Here is a 14,816-nt window from a genome sequence, read left to right on the forward strand (position 1 = left end):
GATTTTAGAAGGAATTTGGTGATTTAAAATGTACTTTGCCATGATCTTGTCTTGCTTATAACTCCATTATAAAGGGGATTTATTTATCCTTTCTTTTTATTCACCTGTATTTGACATTTTTGGTGTGCATTCTGATCCCATGGTACCCTTTTATTGGTGTGGTTCACTTTTCCAATAAACTATATTTCTCCACTTCTAGAACTGTGAGAAATCAATTTTTTTTTGCTTATTTTGGTGCATTGATTCCAAATAAAGGTGGGTTCTTGCTACACTACAGTTCAATTCTGAATTGGATTTTAAAGACAGTGGTTAGAGCAAATCCTCCCAGAGTGAGAAGTTTAAGTAGTATAATTGGTACTCTGCTTTGTATTCAGAAAGACGTAGCCCAAGACTAAAGTATACATGGATGCATAGGATATAGTGAGTAGTTTGACTATTTTCTCAGGTCCTAGCAGGAGCAATATTTGATTAGATTAAGGAGGGCATGCAAATTTCACAATGATAATGGGTATAAATTGTGGACACCTTGTGTTTCTTTCTGATATATACCTGAGTGAGTTAAATAGGAAGAGTCATGAAAGAAACAAGTAGATAGAATGGTGCAGTCATCAAATAAAAGTCAGCCTCTCTCTGGTTTCCCCCATAACTTGTGAATGAAATGATCATGGTGGTAAAGAATGAGGTGATGCACAGTTCTAACAGCGTGGGCTGTTTTTCACTGCTTCTGAATGTCTGACCTATTAGCAATCGAGACTTAATTCCAAGACTCAGATATGGTACCATTACTTGAGAAGATCAATCATCTACTTATTATAATGTTGATTACATTAGACTTTTTCTGTCCCAGAAGGAATGTAGATTTGTGCTTACTTTAATTAAAAATGTGTTCTTTCTGCTTATTTTAAAGGGAAGGAGGGAGACTGAAAGGGAGAGATATTGGTATACTATCTGCTGATTAATTACCTGAACGCCTGCAACAGCATAGGGATGCAGGTGTCCCAAGCAGTGTCTCACACTACATCAAATGCCTACCTCTATTCTTGATACATATTTCTGAATATGGACAACATAACTTAGCCAGCATCACTCTCTGCTCTGGATTGACCAGTACTGCCAACCAAGGTTTCACCAGGGTGTGATTTATGGACAATAGGTCAAATAATAGACATAATTTATGGCAAATAAAGTATAGTGTTGGAAGCATAATCATGGGTTCCATCTTTCCCTATCACATGTGGTGCCATTCAGAAGCAGAAAGCCTAATAGTATAGTGGGTTAGCCTCTTAAAGGTGTAAACTCAAACTGGGAGGTAACAATTGCAGAGATGAGGTATTATACTTCGAATGTAGTTTATAGTAAAAAAAATGACTATTATCCAAAACTACAAAGTGGAAGTAGAAATTCCTCTACTTTTTATCACTTTGAGTGAACAAATTGGAAGTATTTGATCCCATTACCTAGAATATTTATTTATTTAAAGTTTTGTTTAATTATTTGAGAGGTGGAGTTACAGAGAGGGAGAGGCAGAAGCAGAGAGAGAGAGAGAGAGGGAGAGAGAGAGAGAGAGGAGAGAGAGAGATCTTCCATCTGTTGGTTCACTCCCCAAATGGCCATAACAGCCAGTGCTGGGCCAGGCTGAAGCCAGGATCCAGGAGCTTCATCCCAGTCTCCCATGTGGGTACAGGGTCCCAAGCACTTGGGCCATGTTCTGCTGCTTTCTCAGGTGCATTATCAGGGATCTGGATCAGAAGTGGAGCAGCCAGGATTTGAACTGGTACCCATATGGGATGCTGGCACCACAGGTGGTGGCTTACCCTGCTATGTCCCAGCACCAGTCCCTTTTACCTAGAATCTTATATCTGAGAGTTTGAAGGCTCTGGAATGCAGCGAGAATGTTCTACCAGGGTAAACAGTAAACATCCTAGTAAATAAAGTTATCATTGCCTTACGGGTAATTTTGATGCTTTGTGGCAGTAGAACAACAATAAGGCAGGAAAGAAATTTCCATTTACCACATTAACAAGAGAATTTATTTGCTGTAATCATAATCAGGATGTAGGATTATTGCTGAATTATTGGGGCACAGAGATAAGTATAAGGCACTCAAGTGATTCCTGGCACTTTAGTTGAAATTTACATGTCTAGTTTTAACTATAAATAGGAAAAAACAGACATGGGTAAGGGTCTTAGAAATCTTTGGGTTGAAGCTGTAGATCATCAGATCAAGAAAGCCCTTGGGAACAGAAGAAATAATGGCTGAGGGTGAGGACAATCTAGAATAGATGACAGTAGGGGATGATAAATGTCAGTGAAGGCATCCAGATCTATCTGCCGTGGCAAAGTTGTAGCAGGTATGTCCCCAACCCTAGTCCCTGAACAGAATTCATTTGTAAAATCAGAGTGTTTTGTCTATTCCCTTGCTTTTGGGGATTACTGCTGTAAGAATTAGCGATCTTCTCTGGCAAATTGCCTTCGGCTTATTGAATTAACTCCCTTGGATTTTCCTGGGAGTTACTTGCAGGCTCCATCCTCCAGGATATTCCTTTGGCAAACACTAATTGATAAAGGGGTGAAAAGCTGATCTCCCTTTTCTTCAGCTGGGAAAGGTTCTGAAGCACATTTATATTCCAGAGCTTCCTTAGGGGATCAGCCCGAGGATAGAACTGATCTGAAGTCAAATCAGCAGATTTATCTTCATCTGTCTCCCCATCTTCCTTCTCTCACTCCTTTATAGGTTTCTCCTGAGAGTGCTCTTCATAATGCACCTGTCTTTATTTCAGTCCCTGCTTCTGGGTACATAAGTTGCTGTTTAAGTTCATTGTTTCAATGAAACAGAAAGATAATGATCAATGTAGCTTTGTGTAAATTCAGATAAATCTCCTTCTTCCAAATTCCCAAATGCTTATTGGTCTACAGGAGTTCTAGACCTTTACTAAAATATGTTTTGAGAAGGTAGGTAATTTTGGGCATAAAGGAGTAGGCAACCAGAAACAATGTCTTCTGAATCTGTGGATGTTATTCCAACACTTGCAAATAATTTTCTGCTAATCATTTTTGAGAAATCCTGGGTGAAATTTTTATAATTAAAATTAGATAATTTTCCTGTTACTAGAAATTAAATTTCAAATTTATTATTGTTCAGTAAATTACCTTATGATTATTGTAAGGCCACCACAAAACACACCAGACACCAGAGTTAAGTGAAGGTTTATTGACAGGTGGGGGAAGCCTGATGGGCCGGGTGTGGGGTGGGGAGAGGGTGAGAGAGTAAGAGAGAGGAATCAGGAGGACACGCGTGTGGGTAGCAGGTCCTGTTACCTGTTAGGGTAACAGGGTATATAGGGAAACAGGAGTAGCAAATCTCATTAGGGTGGAGGTGGAGCTGACACCTGTGGTTGGGCTCTCTGGTCACCTGGTTTGTAGCAATGGTGACAGGAGCCAGAGCCTAATACAGCGCCCAGGGCATAGATGATGCCACAGATAAAATGGCACCATTTTACTAACAATTATAACCAAACCCATCTTTACTCTTTAAGAATCTAGCTAAATTTCTCTATATTGTCTGCAAATAAAAGGCATTTTATGTTAGCTCCCACAGTGAAAATATAGTTAAAAGAAGTACACTAATACCTTAATAAATACTGAGGTTTTGAGAAACTGTTCAACCAGGAACTATACAAGGGAACTATTTGCACACCATTCTACATTACCAGAAGACAATGATTCTCCAACATCTTTGTTCAGTTCTCACATTCAGAGTACACTCACTAAGGAACTGTTTTTTCAATAATGCATATTTTAAAACTAATATATTCTACCACTTCAGTATCCGGGTTTTTAGTATTTCTGCCTTCTACTATTTTCCTTCTTTCCTCAGTTTATCTCTTGCCTGCCTCTCTCTCTGTCTCTCAAATCTTTAAAATTGGGAACAATTTTAGATTTACAGAAAACTTAAAAAGATAATACATAGTGTTCAGTTTCCTATAATGTTAGGTGTTATAAAACTATATGGATATATATATAAACTAAAAAATTAACAATGATAATTTATAATTAAGTAAATGACTTTATTTGGATTTCACCAGGTTTTACACTGCTATGCAATTTGCTGTTCCTGAATCCAATATAGGAGATTAAAGTGCATACCTTATTCATTTCCTTTGCTCTGTTTATTGAGCTTTCCTTGTTTTTCAAGATCTGGATAGTTTTGAAGAGTTCTGGTGAGGTATTTTGTAGAATGTACCACAATTTGGGTTTGCCTGGTGTTTTCTCATGATTAAACTGAGGTTATGTGTTTTGGTGAAGTTTGCTGTAGAGATAAATTGCTCTTCTTGTTAACATCATATCAGTAGTTTCATGATATCAACTTGACTTATCATAAATGATTTTAACTTTCTTGTTTCATCTTTGACCATTTAGTATACCTTGAAACAATCTTTCTTATTCTTCTTTGATGTATGCAGAATCTTGGTTTCTTTGTATTTTCACATACCCTAGAATGCTTGTATTTTTCTGTGTTCTTTGTGTTCCTTTAGTTTTCATACACTTTAACTGGTTTTTCTTTTCATTGATGATTTTCACATGTTTTCTTTTGCTGGATAGACTCTCATCTCTTAGGTTCACTCACCTACACATATTCCAATCTATTGCCATCCTTGTTCTAACTGGAAAATAGTAATGATAGAGTCAGAGACAATATGAAATTTTAGTTAGCGATCTTCTCTTGAAAAATAAAGGAATTATGCAGTAAATCGTAGGAGAATTTTGAAGAAAATCATAGAATAATTTTCTGCCTGATAAAATAAGTTTCATTGATGTAGAATGCCTTATTACTCTAATGATGCCACCAAAATAGGCATTTGCACATAGTCTCTTCTTTCATAAGTTTACATATTAGTTACATGTAGATTTGTAATTCTATGTAAAGTCTCAGATTGTGATTATTTTGTGAAAATAGTAAGAATTGATCATATAATAAACAAATATTAATGTTTTAAAATATTTTATTGCAGATTTTAAAATCACAAGTAGTCTGAGACATGTTAAGACTTTTAAAGCATTATTTGAAGGGATTAATATAAAATTGTTGATTTGCTTCTTTTTAAAATTTGTTTTCACTTTGAGTTTGTTCTGGTTTCTCTAGGAACATATATCCTATAGTATTCCAATTGATGAGAAACTGTATACTGTGCACCTTAAGCAAAGGTAATGTTTTTATTCTTTGGCTTCAGATTTTATTTTATTTTTTTATGAAGCTGTTTACTCATAACAATAAGGAGCATGAAAAAATGATAAGTATAGTTGTTACCAACAATTTAGTTACCGTAGATGACCAGTCACTCTACTGTGACTTAATTAAAATTTTAGCCTAATGCCTCAAATAGTGTTTTGTGAATGGAGGTTAGGAACATAAAAAATAATACTCACCTCCTGAAGACTCAGCTGTATGACATTAAGTTGGCAGAACCAGCAAGATCTGTATAATGGGGGGGGGCAATATTACAATGAGTAAATCTGTGACTTATTCTATCACTTACAGTTTCATCAATGAAGTGGGATCACCATGAGAATGTAGAATAAGAGCTTTAACATAGTAATTAGATTTTGTGCTGTTATAGGGATGGCTATTAGTTTGTGGGAAATAATACTAGTTTATATGCTACCCTTCAGAAAATAGAGAAAATACTTGAAATAATTTCTGTGAGGTTTAGTTCTTGACAGAAACTTAGTCTTGAAAATCTGACTTGGAAGTAATTTGTGCCATTCAAGAGGAGAAAGTCAGTTAAATTTTGGAAGTGGAAGTCAGTTGCATGGTGTTAGAGGTCATTCATGAGAAAGTGGAAATAGCATGTGTTAAAAAAAAGCGCTGGGCAGAGAAAGAAGAAAGAGGTGGCTTAGATAAATACATTGAGTTTTTAAATCCACATAGATGGCCAGGAACATATTTTTTAAGAGAGAAAAAAAAACATGAAGTTTTTTGGTTGCAGGGAAAGTTTTTAAAGAGAAATGAAAGGGGTAAACAAAGTGATTCACTGTGTTAGATGCCAAATAACTCTTACAAATAATGAGTTAAATACTCTTTTAGATTAAAGGCATGGAGAACATAGTAAATGACAACTCCAAACTTTTGAAGAGTTTAAGAGAGTAAATGGGAGGACTCACATTGCAATTGTACATTGTATTAGGACAATTAACAGTGTTAAGAGATAAAACAAAGTTTGAAATATTGATAGGACATGTGTATATAGTGTATAACCTAGATGATAGCCCAATGGCCATTAGGAAACTATTTCAAATAACTTATAAGAGAAATAATGAGAAGCAGAACTATGATGGTGTAGAAGTAGATATTTTTTCTAAGAGATACTAAAGAGGTAGAAAAAAAAAAAAGATTTGTTACCAGATTGGATGTAGTGTTGACAGGAATGTAGCCAAACATAACAGACCTCAATCAGAGGAAACAGGGTATCACTTTTGAATAAAACTGTATATGAATACCTTGGGACATACCACGGTAATGTTCAGTTGGTAGTTGCTTTAATTGATTTTTAAAGATTGTTATGATTTATTTGACAGAATTACAGAGAGAGAAGGAGAGATAGAGAGAGATAGTTAATGATAAAATTCTGAATAAATTTGGAATAGAAGAGATGTACCTAATCCTGATAAAGTCTGGATATTACAAGTCTATAGCTAATATATTTAACAATGAAAGGTTAAAAACTTTCTATCTAGGATTGGGAACAAGACATGGATGCTTGCTTTCACCAATTCTGATCAATATAGTATGGTAAATCCTAGCCATATAAATCAGGCAAGAGAAAGAAATAAAAGGCATCTAAAATGAGAAATAATAAAGGACAATGTTCCTGTTTGCAAATGATATGATCTTATCTGTACATAGCCCCAACGACCCAATTAAAAACTGTTAGAACTAAACTGTTAGAACTAAACTGTTAGAACTGTTAGAACTAAAATAAAGTAAGTTGTCGGATGCAAAATCAGCGTACAAAAAATCAGCAATGTTTCTATACAATAAAAAAAATCTGAAAAAAAGTCAAGAAAATAATCCAATTTACAATATATAAAAATAAAATATGTAGGGATAAAATCTTAAAATTTACTTGAGAGAGATGAATGTATGGAGGAAGGGAAAGAAGGAGGAAGAGAGAGTGAAAGAGAGCCCTACCATCTGATGGCTTATTCCACAAATACCTGCAGTGGCAGAGAGTGAGTCAGGTCAGAGCCAGGAGCCAAGAACTGAATCCAGGTCTCCCACATGGCAGCAGGAAACCAATTGCTTGATGAATCTCTGATGCCTGCATTAATAGGATGTTGAAGTCAGGAGCTGGAGCTGGGTATCAAAGCCAAGTTCCTGATATGGAATACAGGCTTCTTAACTTCTAGCCTAAACCCCCACCCCAATTAGGAATATATTTAACCCAGTAGGTGAAATATGAAAGCCATCAAACATTGATGAAGGAAATTGATGAAGATACAAATAAATTGAAAAGATACATCATGTTCATGGAATGTTTGAATTAATATTTTTAAAATGCTCCTGTTATCCAAAGTGATCCAGAGATTTGATGCAAACTTTATCAGATGTCAAGGACATTTTTCATAGAAAAAGAAAAGAGCCCTGAATGCCCTGAATTCCCAAATTGATCTTGAGCCAAAAAGAACAAAACTGGAGATTTGACATTATTTGAATTCTAAGTATACTTCAGATGTTCAAGATGGCTGAATAGTGAGAAGCCACACTGACTTCAACCACAGAAAGATATCAGAAAAATAAAGACAGGACCGTGTTCCCAGGGGAATAACTTTTTCTTTGAGACAAATTTTCAGTGGGGAATGGATAGAACAGAAAAGAGATTCTATAGAGAAGCAAGGAGAGGACATACATGCAACCACCAGCTGCCAGCCTCCGGTGACTCCTACATATACATGATTAGTGCACAGTTGGGAAGCGCCAACTTCCAGGGAAAGGTGAGAGTAGACTGCCGTGAACCGTGCCACTGGTGGCTTTGACTGTGAGAGAATTTCAGGGTCTCCACTGGCTTTGAGTCTAGCTTGGGGAGCTGGCAGGGGCTGAGCAACTACTTTGCTCCATGGAGGGACGCCATATTGCTTCCTTCCATTTGCTAAGGTGGAGCTCCAGCCTAATCTGTCCTGACTTGGGGAGCAGCAGGTATTTTGTGTTGGGGAAGGATCAGACATTTCATAGGAAATGGCAAGATCTGAGAACAGTTACGCTAAATAGAATGAATCTGCTATGCTTCTAAAAATGATCTAGGTTACAGATGTGGTCTTATGTGCTAAAAAAGAATAATGCATTGTGTTGTGGAGAACAGACATTCTGCATCCTCTACTGTGGGAGTCCTGGGCATAGGCCATGAGGATGAGAGAGGGGCAGGTTGTGGTTGGGTACCTATTCACCTGCCTAGTCTAACTGAGAAACTCAAGAGATCCCTGTGTTGTACCCGAGTGAGTACAAAGGAGCACCACACACTGATAAAATCTGATGGTCCTTTATTGCTGGCGGTGGAGAGTGGGCTCATGCCCTTAAGAACTCTTGACCCCGAAGCCCAAAGCAACAGGGTTTATAAAGGTAAAAACCACAGAACTGGGAGGGGAATACATGGTTACAGGGGTCAAGCTGACTTAAAGCTATGTGAAACTAGTAGACATTATAATCTTAACAATACCAGTTACAATCTTAACAATTCAAATTATAATCTTGACATTAATCCAGGCATTGGCTTAAATCATATGTAGGACATAGACAAGTTACAGTTTTATCATTAACCCAGGTGCAGCCTGTCTACTTCCAAGCTTGAGCAATCATACTGGGGGTTTCTATGCTCTGCTAAGTGTGATGCAAGTTGCCAGGTGTGATGTAGTGGATGGGTATTATCCGAGTGTTTTAGATCATAGTTTCAGACCAGAGTTTCACAGTCGGGGGAAAGGGTGTGCTTTCTAAAGATGGAATCTCAGGTGCTCCAAAATGGAGTCCCTACTGTCAAGGTGTTACTTCACCTGCATGCTGGGTACAGATATTGCAGAGATCTTGGGGGAATGCAGTACATAGTGATTCAGTGCTCTGTATGATGCACATGCCTGGGTCAGTGGGGCAAACAGGAACCATGAGCTCACTGTAGGCTGTGAATCAGCTGGTTCAGCTTAGCATACTAGCCAGCTTCAAAAGCCCCTCCCCCTACTGAGTAACTAGAAGTGTTCCATTACAGAGAACTTGCTTGTTACTCTGGACTTTTTACCTGCCCTGTAAACAGTGGCCAGCTCTCCCTAGCCCCTCTCAGAACATCCTCCCAGAACTCCAGTGTAAGCCTCAGGCACTCCACTGAGCCATAATGGCACATTCCCAACAATAAAGCCTTCAGTCAAAAAAAGAAAAAGAAAGAAATCTATCCTCCAGATGAAATAATAGCAAATGATTCCCTGGGTGCATAAAGATCAACACAGAAACACAAGAAACAAAACCGAGAAAGACAATATGATTCCCCTAAAGGAACACAATAATGCATTCATACAGGACTGTCAGGAAGAGGAGAATGATGTGTACTGACCTTGAATCAATAATAGTCTACCAACAAAGAAAAGCCCAGGACCAGATGTCTTCACTGCTAAATATTACCAGAATTGTAAGGAATAACTAATATTGATTCTTCAACTATTCAAAACAATTGAAATTGAGGGAATCCTTCCAAATTAATTATAAGGCCAGCAGTACCTTGTTTCCCAAATCAGAGAAAGATACAGCAAAAAAGGCAAATATCCCTGATGAACATAGATGCAAACATTCTCAACAGAATACTAGTAAACTGAATCTAAGAGCACACCAGAAAGATCAGCCACCCTGCCCAAGTGGGATTTATCCCAGGGACGCAGGGATGGTTCAAAATCCGCAAATCAATAAAACTGATACATGACATCAACAAAATGATGGATAAAAACCATATCATTATCTCAATAGATATACAGAAAAATTTGTTAAAATACAACATCCCTAGGGCCGGCACTATGGCCTAGCGGGTAAAGCTGCTGCCTGCAGTTGCCAGCATCCCATACAGGTGCTGGTTTGAGTCCGGCTGCTCCACTTCTGATCCAGCTCTCTGCTATGGCCTAGATAAGCAGTGGAAGATGGCCCAAGTCCTTGAGCCCCTGCACCCACATGGGAGACCCCGAAGAAGCTGCTGGCTCCTGACTTTGGATTGGCACAGCTTCAGCTGTTGCAGCCAATTGGGGGAGTGAACTAGTGGATGGAAGACCTATCTCTCTCTGCCTTTCCTTCTCTCTCTCTATAACTCTTTCAAATAAATAAATAAATCTTTAAAAATTACAACATCCCTTGTCAATGATTGTGTAAGGAATAGACGCAAGACACTGAGAAGAGAGGGAGTAAATTGGGTGATTTGTGGTATTTTATAGGAAATGGCAAGATGTGAGAACAGTTACACTAAATAGAATGAATCTGCTATGTTTCTAAAAATGCTCTAGGTTACAGATGTGGTCTTATGTGCTAATAAAGAATAATGCATTTGATCTAATTTTTAATTTTTTTTTTTTGATGGAGTGCACAGTGAGAGAGAGAGACAGAGAGAAAGGTCTTCCTTTGCCATTGGTTCACCCTCCAATGGCCGCTGTGGCCGGCGCGCTGTGGCCGGCGCGCTGCGGCCTGCGCACCGCGCTGATCTGAAGGCAGGAGCCAGGTGCTTCTTCTGGTCTCCCATGCGGGTGCAGGGCCCAAGGACTTGGGCCATCCTCCACTGCACTCCCTGGCCACAGCAGAGAGCTGGCCTGGAAGAGGGGCAGCCGGGACAGAATCCGGCACTCTGACCGGGACTAGAACCCGGTGTGCTGGCGCCGCAAGGCAGAGGATTAGCCTGTTGAGCCGCGGCGCCAGCCCATTTGATCTAATTTTAAATGGAATATTGGCATGTAAGAAATTATGTCAAAGAATATGTTTATAATTTCATATTTTGCCCAGCGCTGTGGGTCAGTTGTTTAATCCTCCGCCTGCAGCGCCGGCATCCTATATGGGCCCCCGGTTCTAGTCCCAGTTGCTCCTCTTCCAATCCAGCTCTCTGCTGTGGCCTGGAAGGGCAGTGGAGGATGGCCCAAGTGCTTGGGCCTCTGCACCCGCATGGGAGACCAGGAGGAAGCACCTGGTTCCTGGCTTCGTATCGGCATAGCTCCAGCCGCCATGGCCATTTGGGGAGTGAACCAACAGAAGGAAGACCTTTCTCTCTGTATTTCTCTCTCTCATTGTCTATAACTCTACCTGTCAAATAAATAAAAAAATAATTTCATAATTTAACTGTCAACTGTAATTTGACATCTTCCACATCTTCTACTCCCTTTCTGAAGCTCAAGTTCATCTCTAGTATTAACCATAGTCATAATATTTTCTTCAGTTTTTCGTATCCAGTTGACTACAAATGCCTTTGTGTATACCATTCTTGCTCTTATTTTCTAAACTGAATCAGACAGTGGGTCCTGCAGAATTTTCTGGTTTCCATCCCTTCCTCTCCATTCCTGGTGAAACCTAGCTCAGACACTTTCCACTGAACAGCTTTGTGGTTATTCTTCCTGACTTTGTTTATTACCTTTATTTATTACCTTTCAAATGCAGTCTGCATACTGTCCCAAGATAAATCCTCTACAACATTTTTTTAAACTACACTATAAAACTTGCTACCACTTGGAGGGTTTCTTATTTCTATTACATCTAATGCCCCACACATAGTAGTCTCTGGAGCTGAGTGATGTAACACACTTGACTTTGAGTAAGGAAATAAAGGACAAGTTTATCCAGTTGGTACCAACTTGAAAGGAATTGAACAGACATCCAAATTCATCTCAGTAAGCTGGAGTATAAATTATCAATACGAAGCCGGCGCCGCGGCTCACTAGGCTAATCCTCTGCCTTGCGGCGCTGGCACACTGGGTTCTAGTCCCGGTCAGGGATTCTGTCCCGGTTGCCCCTCTTCCAGGCCAGCTCTCTGCTGTGGCCAGGGAGTGCAGTGGAGGATGGCCCAAGTGCTTGGGCCCTGCACCTCATGGGAGACCAGGATAAGTACCTGGCTCCTGCCATTGGATCAGCGCGGTGCACTGGCCGCAGCGCGCCGGCCCCAGCGCGCCGGCCGCGGCGGCCATTGGAGGGTGAACCAATGGCAAAGGAAGACCTTTCTCTCTGTCTCTCTCACTGTCCACTCTGCCTGTCAAAAAAAAAAAAAAAAAAAAAAAAAAAGAAAAGAAAAATTATCAATATGACACAGCTTAGATTCAAATGTAAAGTTTAGAAAAAAGGCATTTTCCCCTTTAACATTCTAAACACTATGCTTCCATTATAAGATTTGAATGCTTTCTGTTTACAGAATTAAAGTAGTATTAGCAAGCAATACCAAAAAGACAAGTACCATATGTTTCCTCTGATCTGTGGTAACTGAGTACCTTAAAGGTAATCTATAGGAGTAAAATTGACACTTTGTGGAGTGATGATTTTGAATAGCCCTTGTCTTGACTGTTGAGGAACAATGAGTTTTGTTTGTTTGTTTTTGTTTTTTCTTCATACTATTTGTTGAGCTCTCTACTTAGTGCAGAGTTAATCTTATGAGTATAAAGTTAACTGAAAATAGATCTTTTTAAAAAGAATGGGGATGGGAGAGGGAAAAGGAAGAAGCATTGGGAGTATGGGCAGGAAGGAGATAGGGTGGAAAGAATCACTGTGTTTCTAAATTTGTATATATGAGATGCATGAAGTTTGTATTCCTTAAATAAAATTTAAAATGAATAAATAAATGTATTAAAAACTTAAAAATAATCTTTAATGTGATATATAATACTACATTTATTTTATGCCACTTCATAATAGATATCTTTCCCAATTTGCTGCATAAGAGGGGATCAATATTTAAGTATTCAAAACTCACTGGAGGATGTGCTGAGCATAGCTTGCTCTTTTTCCCTCTAGTTAGATTGTTTAAAGGCTCAGGTTAAGTTACTTTTACATTTTAAAGTGCATTAACTTCCTAAAATTTCTGCCCTTAAATGCTACACTAATTTAATATTTGTCCTATATCCTTTTAAAATCTAATTTATAGGCCAGCGCCGCGGGTCACTAGCCTAATCCTCCGCCTTGCGGCACCAGCACACCGGGTTCTAGTCCCGGTCAGGGCGCTGGATTCTGTCCCGGTTGCCCCTCTTCCAGGCCAGCTCTCTGCTGTGGCCAGGGAGTGCAGTGGAGGATGGCCCAAGTGTTTGGGCCCTGCACCCGCATGGGAGACCAGGATAAGTACCTGGCTCCTGCCATCGGATCAACGCAGTGCTCAGGCTGCAGCGTGCCGGCTGCGGCGGCCATTGGAGGGTGAACCAATGGCAAAGGAAGGCCTTTCTCTCTGTCTCTCTCACTCACTGTCCACTCTGCCTGTCAAAAAAAATTAATTTAGACAGAAATCTGAATTGACCTTTATTATATTTTCTCTACTTTTAAACTGCAGTCATCTATTAGCAATTTTCAGACTCATGAATGGGAAATTTTTCTATACTAAAATAATATTTTTTTAATTTAGATATTTCAGTGAGAAATATAATAATCTTGTCAATTTCAGGAGGTGTAGCATTAGTCATTTGTGACTTACATCAGGAGGAAAGGTTGGAGCCAGTTTTAGTTAGGTACATGAAAAATGTACCTTCACCTTCACACAACTCAGAAATGGCTAAAGCAATTTGGTTCAAACTCTCAAACAAGTTCACCTTTAATACAAACTAAAGTTTGAAAATCTCATCCAAAATGGAATTGCACCCAGAGAAAATTATGAGTAAGACTTGAAAAGCAGATATAAGTTATAAAATAATTCTTTTTTAAACTTAACATAAGCTATTTTTCTTGTAAAAAGTTTTTTATACTTATTATAAGAGAAATTAGTAACTAGTTTTAAATTTGAAGCTTCTAATAGTTACAAATTTATTTTAAGAAAAATTAGTGGAAAAATTACTTTTAGTTGAATTATTAACATTGGTAATCAAAGTAAAATCGGTACATAATATGTGATACTGTAATTTCTATAGTATTCATTAGCATATTTTGGGATAAGATTATCTGGAGGTCTACACACTACCCAATGTATATATATTTAAGGGGCTATATTTAAGGCATTTATGGATTAATGATTACCTGCAGCCCTTGGACCAACTGACAACCATCTGGGGAGTGAACCACTGGATGGAAAAATTGTCTCTCCCTCTCGCTCTGTAACTCTGACTTTCAAAATAAATAAAAAAATCTTTAAAATAAATATTATAAAAACTCATTTATCTGTACCCTTATGTGCATTTCTTGGTATACATGCTGAATTTTAACAAGATGTCAAAAACCAAAGTATACTACGAAGATACCTCTTTATATGGAAATAAATGAAGCCACAAAAGTGAAAAAAGTAAATCTGTTGAGGTGGGGGTGAATGTTAAAGTGTTAAGGGTTAAGAGTAAAACAACCTATAATTGAATGCCATGAAAACGTTTAAGGATGAAGGGAATGTCTTGAAGTTTCAATGCACATGCTAAAATGAAAATGAGTTTTACACAATACTCTTTCACATCATTATAAAAGTAATACATTTGCATAGTTATAGGATTTACATTGAAAGATGAGAAAACTGTCCATCCTTCATCCAGTTCATATCTATACATTTTAAAATACCACATAATTATTTTCATAAAAAAGTAACATTAAAGCAGTTAAAGTATTTTTGTCCTTGTGTTTCAGACTTATTTTCTTTAAAGAGTCTATT

At 38.3% G+C, this 14,816-nt stretch overlaps 1 protein-coding gene across 2 annotated transcripts in view; it reads left to right on the forward strand.

The window, feature by feature from the left end:
- The window catches only part of ADAM32 (ADAM metallopeptidase domain 32), a 191,481-nt gene that overhangs the window by 41,382 nt on the left and 135,283 nt on the right, over positions 1-14,816 (forward strand). For both annotated transcript variants that reach the window (XR_016229126.1, XM_089325921.1), the window contains exon 3: positions 5,144-5,205. Coding sequence is in view for 1 of the 2 variants with exons in the window: in XM_089325921.1 (XP_089182047.1) it covers positions 5,144-5,205 (62 nt within the window). In the remaining variant the exon portion in view is untranslated. The remainder of the gene's footprint in view (positions 1-5,143; positions 5,206-14,816) is intronic.

The sequence above is a fragment of the Oryctolagus cuniculus genome, chromosome 2 (genome assembly GCF_051225735.1).
Source record: "Oryctolagus cuniculus isolate XC-2025 breed Fujian yellow rabbit chromosome 2, ASM5122573v1, whole genome shotgun sequence".
NCBI lineage: Eukaryota > Metazoa > Chordata > Mammalia > Lagomorpha > Leporidae > Oryctolagus > Oryctolagus cuniculus.